Source organism: Salvelinus sp. IW2-2015, unplaced genomic scaffold, assembly GCF_002910315.2.
Source record: "Salvelinus sp. IW2-2015 unplaced genomic scaffold, ASM291031v2 Un_scaffold75, whole genome shotgun sequence".
Taxonomy (NCBI): Eukaryota; Metazoa; Chordata; class Actinopteri; order Salmoniformes; family Salmonidae; genus Salvelinus; species Salvelinus sp. IW2-2015.
The window spans coordinates 55,078-62,204 of NW_019942512.1; the positions used below are offsets into that span (position 1 = coordinate 55,078).

Genomic DNA, 7,127 nt, shown 5'->3' on the forward strand with positions numbered 1-7,127 from the left:
CCACCGCGTGACATATGTCCTCTAAGGTGGCCTGTCTAAATGGGAGTCGAGCTACAATACCCAGGCCACCAACCGCAACACCGACGGCTCCACCGACTATGGCATCTTCCAGATCAACAGCCCTACTGGTGTGACGACGGACGTACCCCGGGGCTAGAACGTCTGTGGTATCCTGCAACCGTGAGTAGCCTGCATACCGAATGGCATCGCATAACATAGAGCATTACTTTTGACAAGAAATGTGCCGGGTTGAGGGCTATTGGCAGTGTACCTTAACTTATTCCACTTATTTTGTTGTGTTACAGCCTGAATTTAAAATGGATTAAATAGAGATTTGTGTCACTGACCTACACACACAATACCCCATAATGTCAAAGTGGGTTATGTTTTAAGACATTTTTGCAAATTCTGGAGTGCAAATTTGCTTAGCAAGTCACATAAGTTGTGTGCAATAATTGTGTTTAACATGATTTTTGAATAACTACTCATCTCTGTACCCCCACACATACAATTATCTGTAAGGTCCTTCAGTTGACCAGCGAATTTCAAAACACAGATTCAACCACGAACACCAGGAAGGTTTTCCAATGCCTCGCAAAGGGCACCTATATGTGGTTAAAAATAAGAAAAAATGAATATCCCTTTGAACATGGGAAGTTATTAATTATTACGTTGATTGTGTATCAATACACCCATTCACTACAAGGATACAGGCTCCTTCCTAACTCAGTTGCCAGAGAGGAAGGAAACACTCATATGAGTCTAATGTTTTTAAAAAGTTACAGAGTTTAATGGCTGTGAAAACTGGATGAATCAACAGCATTGTAGTTACTCCACAATACTAACCTATCAGAATGAAAGAAGGAAGTCTGTACAGAATAACATATATTCTAAAACATGCATCCTGTTTGCAATACTATAAGTAATAACTACAATGTGGAAATAATTACTTTATGCCTGATAAAATTATGTTTGGGGCAAATCCAACACAACACATCACTGGAGTACCACTCTTCATATTTTCAAGCATGGTGGTGGCAGCATCATGTTATGGGTATGCTTGTCATTGGCAAGGTGATTTTTTTTAGGATAAAAAGAAACAGATATAGAGCTAAGCACAGGAAAAAGCCAAAAGGAAATCCTAATCACAAACCTGATTACTTCCCCTTTATTTAGCCCTCTGTGTTCATCATCCTGAGGTGTTATTGATTGTCTCTCAGGTTCAGTACGCTTCCATGTTTCTTCTTTTATATCTGTTCCGTATTAATCCACCTTCTGCACCTGCTTTCCGACCCCAGCGTAACGTAACACTGGGAGACAATTATACCTTTCAGCAGGACAATAACCTAAACACAAGGCCAAATATACACCGGAGTTGCTTACCAAGAAGACAGTGAATTTCCTGTAACATAGTACAGTTTAACTTAAAATCGGCATGAAAATTCATGACAAGACTTGAAAATGACTTCAAAAATCTCGCAATGATCAACATCCAACTTAATAAACAAAGAATAATGTGCAAATGGTGTACAATCAAGGTTAATAATACTTATGTAACTTAGAATGTCTGTATTTAATTTTCAATAAATTTGCACAAATTTCTAAAAACATGTTTTCGCTATTGTCTGTGATGGTGATAAATTCAATTTTAATTTAGGCTGTGACACAACAAAATGTGTAATAGGTCAAGGGGTATTAATACTTTCTGAAGGCACTATAATGTTGATCTTACATAATTCTGATGTTACATTTGAATACAGTCAAAATGAGAATAAACAGACACTGGGGCTCCCGGCGAGCCTACTTCCTATCGTAAAACCCTGACCCAACTTACCTGCATTGTTTCATTGTACAGTAATCTGCTGCTATTGTTGTTGTTTTTTAAGCTTTCGGGTCCTCCTGTTCCCGGACGGTACTATGACTAAAGGTTTTCTCTTTCTTCTGACAGAGCTGCTAACTGATGACATCACAGTGGCGATCCGTTGTGCCAAGCGTGTGGTGTTGGACCCGAACGGAATCGGGGCATGGTAAGGTGGCAGGTTTCCCTGAAAGTACTATGTTACAAAAACATTTAAGTACAAAGAATTTATACTTTATGTTACCTGTAGCCCAATATCACTCTACAAGGCTATGTATAAATGGGATTAGCTCTCACCTTTAGAAGAACATAAATGGTAAGAACTGCCTGTACATGGTAATTACTAACTGATATACTCCCTTAAAATACCCTGAAATTAATGCCTACGTAATGTAAACCGTTTCCAAGTCTTCTATCATCCTTCAATTCCACATTATGTTCTGTTGTCTTATAGCTGATATTTAATGTCTATATATCAAATATCAACATGATGGGGTGTTGTACATTTTAGGGTGGCTTGGCGCCTTCACTGTCAGAATCAGGACCTGAGGTCCTACGTGGCTGGCTGCGGGGTCTAAGACCATACTGGAGCAGCTGAACACTTCTCAACCCATCTGAAGCACACTTAACTCATAGATGAATCCATTTGTACTATCCATCAGCATCTGCAGCTTTAACTAGTAAACTTTCACATATTGATACATTTTAGATTTAAGCAATAAGGGCCTAGGGGGTGTGTATATGGCCAATATACCACGGCTAAGGGCTGTTCTTCTGCACGACGCAACGCTGAGTGCCTGGAACAGCCCTTAGCCGTGGTATATACAATGTACCACAACCCCCCGAGGTGCCTTATTGCTGTTATAAAACTGGTTACCAACGTAATTCGAGCAGTACAAATAAATGTTTTGTCATACCTGTGGGATACAGTCTGATATACCACGGCTTTCAGCCAATCACCATTCAGGGCTCGAACCACCCAGTTTATAATACAGAGTAAATCACTAATAATCGTTTTTTTGTATCAAATGTATCATCATATAACTGTATAATATTCCTTCATGTCAAATCAGTAAACAGCTCAACATGCTTACCCATAAAAATCAAACAAGAATATGTTTTATTTGTTGTTTGGTGTTGTGTAGAATGATAGATGATAGAGTTGTCTTATTATAGTCAAACTGTCATGTAATTTATTATGTGTTATTATTCAGCCAACATCATCATCTCTGAAATGGTGTAGTGCAGTATTGCTAAGGAAGCTAACAAGTATCAAAACATACAACAAGCCCAAGCAACAATTCAAAATCCTCCAGACAACTCCATCCATATCCATAACCCATCCATATCCACAACTCCATCCATATCATATGTTACAAATGCGTATGAAATGCATATGCCAGAAACTCATTCAATTACCAATTACTTGCAGACTTGTTCAGTGGAGATCGTGGGAAATTGTTGAAAAAGCTTAGCAGCAGAAGAATTCTAAAATTTAATTACTTCAAAATGTGAATGGATCTGTGAAAAACATTCTATCTCTTTTCCAACACACTCTACAATACTCAAGGTCTATTTAAAAGAACAAATATTTCCCCCCCAAAAAAATTACCACCATTAACACTGTTAGTTAAAGAGTAGTTTTCCCAAAGTGCCGGTAATATTTTTCTGAAGTGAACACACTGTAAATGCCTTGAACCGCTGGTCGTCCAACAAGGTAAGACTGGCCCAGGTCTGTGTGTTTGTACTCTTGCATGATAACGTAAACTGACTGACACTCAGGGTATAGTAAAGCGACCTGAAGTTAAACTGCATTGAAATACTCCCATTCAATTCCAGCTTTACATGGAATCCTTCAAGGGAACGTCAAACATAACCAATATTAAAGGGATAAGTCACTCAAAAACGATATACTTTAGTATTTTGATCATAAGTTCACTGTTAAACAATCCCCCGAAATCCCATTGTGCATGTCAGTAGTCAAGTTTTTCAGTACACGAGTAAAAACTGTGATGATGATATAGTTTTGCATCATTACAGGTTTTTGAGTAAAGTGATCCTTTAACATGCTTTTGGTTAAACCAAACCAGAGCTAGGACAGTAAAGGTTGGTTGCGATGCGAGGAGTATCCATCGAGCTCACATTCTGGTCTCCTCTGGTGGTCGATTCATGTAGTCCTGAACGGCCTGATGGTATGGTAGCCATTTTTTTGCGGATGCTTATAGACAAGATCCATCTGTGAACATGAACTTCAGAATTGATTAATTATCGCGAAGGTATTTCCAAGCATACAGTATTATGTCATGTTAAAAAGCTGTGCCTTTATTCCTTCCTAAATCAATGCAATAAGAGTCTACTTTGTGTCAAAAGTTTATTTATAAACGTGCACAGGATACAACCCACTGGGCAAAAACGGGTTAAATCAACATTGTTCCAAGCAATTTCAACAACAAAAAAACTTGAATCAAAGTGAAAATTGTTTGGATTTGCAAAAAGTCCTCAACCATCTTTTTTTCAACCAACTTTTAACCTAAATCCAATGACATGGTGAACTTGTTTTTGTTGATTTCAAGTTGAATTCACATTAGTTGACAAAATCAACCAAATGTAAATCAAAACTGGACATTGAAATGTTGTCTGTGCCCAGTGGGAACAGGTGTAAACAGTACAGTGAAATGTTTACTTAAAATGTGCCAACTGTGTAAAATGTGTGAACATCTCACCGCTTGTTTTCCATGGGGTTTTCAGCACAGAGATAGAAGTTTTAACTCTTCCGAAGGGTTTCAGTTCAATGGTGGATTTCTTGGATCCCAAGGACTGTTCCCTCACAGTGTACCCATGTAAGTAGATTCCCCCTGGAGGGAGTCAGATATATATATTACAGTAGTTAGCAGAGGAGGCTTCTAGAGGCAGTCAGATACTGTATATTACAGTAGTTAGCAGAGGAGGCTTCTAGAGGCAGTCAGATACTGTATATTAAGTAGTTAGCAGGAGGAGCTTCTAGAGGCAGTCAGATACTGTATATTACAGTAGTTAGCAGAGGGAGGCTTCTAGAGGCAGTCAATACTGTATATTACAGTAGTTAGCAGAGGAGGCTTCTAGAGGCAGTCAGATACTGTATTACAGTAGTTAGCAGAGGAGGCTTCTAGAGGCAGTCAGATACTGTATATTACAGTATTAGCAGAGGAGGCTTCTAGAGCAGTCAGATACTGTATATTACAGTAGTTAGCAGAGGAGGCTTCTAGAGGCAGTCAGATACTGTATATTACGTAGTTAGCAGAGGAGGCTTTAGAGGCAGTCAGATACTGTAATTACAGTAGTTAGCAGAGGAGGCTTCTAGAGGCAGTCAGATACTGTATATTACATAGTTAGCAGAGGAGGCTTCTAGATATCTGACTGCCTCTAGAAGCCTCCTCTGCTAACTACTGTAATATACAGTATCTGACTGCCTCTAGAAGCCTCCTCTGCTAACTACTGTAATATATATATATCTGACTCCCTCCAGGGGGAATCTACTTACATGGGTACACTGTGAGGGAACAGTCCTTGGGATCCAAGAAATCCACCATTGAACTGAAACCCCCTTCGGAAGAGTTCAAAACGTTCTATCTCTGTGCTGAAAACCCCATGGAAAACAAACGGTGAGATGTTCACACATTTTACACATGTTGGCACATTTTAAGTAAACATTTCACTGTACTGTTTACACCTGTTCCCACTGGGCACAGACAACATTTCAATGTCCAGTTTTGATTTACATTTGGTTGATTTGTCAACTAATGTGAATTCAACTTGAAATCAACAAAACAAGTTCACCATGTCATTGGATTTAGGTTAAAAGTTGGTTGAAAAAAAGATGGTTGAGGACTTTTTGCAAATCCAAACAATTTTCCACTTTGATTCAAYGTTTTTTTGTTGTTGAAATTGCTTGGAAACAATGTTGATTTAACCCGTTTTTGCCCAGTGGGTTGTATCCTGTGCACGTTTATAAATAAACTTTTGACACAAAGTAGACTCTTATTGCATTGATTTAGGAAGGAATAAAGGCACAGCTTTTTAACATGACATAATACTGTATGCTTGGAAATACCTTCGCGATAATTAATCAATTCTGAAGTTCATGTTCACAGATGGATCTTGTCTATAAAAGCATCCGCAAAAAAATGGCTACCATACCATCAGGCCGTTCAGGACTACATGAATCGACCACCAGAGGAGACCAGAATGTGAGCTCGATGGATACTCCTCGCATCGCAACCAACCTTTACTGTCCTAGCKTCTGGTTTGGTTTAACCAAAAGCATGTTAAAGGATCACTTTACTCAAAAACCTGTAATGATGCAAAACATATCATCATCATCACAGTTTTTACTCTGTACTGAAAAACTTGACTACTGACATGCACAATGGGATTTCGGGGGGATTGTATTAACAGTGAACTTATGATCAAAATACTAAAGTATATCGTTTTTGAGTGACTTATCCCTTTAATATTGGTTATGTTTGACGTTCCCTTGAAGGATTCCATGTAAAGCTGGAAATTGAATGGGAGTATTTCAATGCAGTTTAACTTCAGGTCGCTTTACTATACCCTGAGTGTCAGTCAGTTTACGTTATCATGCAAGAGTACAAACACACAGACCTGGGACCAGTCTTACCCTTGTTGGACGACCAGCGGTTCAAGGCATTTACAGTGTGTTCACTTCAGAAAAATKATTACCGGCACTTTGGGAAAACTACTCTTTAACTAACAGTGTTAATGGTGGTAATTTTTTKGGGGKGGGAAATATTTGTTCTTTTAAATAGACCTTGRAGTATTGTAGAGTGTGTTGGAAAAGAAGATAGAATGTTTTTCACAGATCCATTCACATTTTGAAGTAATTAAATTTTAGAATTCCTCTGCTGCTAWGCTTTTTCAACAATTTCTCCAGATTCTCACTGAACAAGTCTGCAAGTAATTGGTAATTGAATGAGTTTCTGGCATTATGCATTTCATACGCATTTGTAAACATATGATATGGATGGAGTTGTGGATATGGATGGAGTTATGGATATGGATGGAGTTGTCTGGAGGATTTTGAATTGTTGCTATGGGCTTGTTGTATGTTTTGATACTTGTTAGCTTCCTTAGCAATACTGCACTACACCATTTCAGAGATGATGATGTTGGCTGAATAATAAACACATAATAAATTACATGACAGTTTGACTATAATAAGACAACTCTATCATCTATCATTGCTACACAACACCAACAACAAATAAAACAT

The 7,127-nt window shown here is 38.4% G+C and overlaps 1 protein-coding gene and 1 pseudogene across 1 annotated transcript in view; both read left to right on the plus strand.

Annotated features, from left to right (window-relative positions):
* LOC139023873 (lysozyme C II-like) overlaps window positions 1-2,956 on the plus strand; it is a 3,256-nt pseudogene extending 300 nt beyond the window's left edge.
* Window positions 1-7,053, plus strand: part of pdzph1 (PDZ and pleckstrin homology domains 1) — a 23,113-nt gene extending 16,060 nt beyond the window's left edge. Inside the window, exons 12-13 of the mRNA XM_024135075.2 lie at window positions 5,364-5,499; window positions 5,989-7,053. Of these exons, the coding sequence (XP_023990843.1) occupies window positions 5,364-5,499; window positions 5,989-6,088 (236 nt within the window). The 3' untranslated portion in view covers window positions 6,089-7,053. The remainder of the gene's footprint in view (window positions 1-5,363; window positions 5,500-5,988) is intronic.
* The last annotated feature ends 74 nt before the right edge of the window (window positions 7,054-7,127 follow it).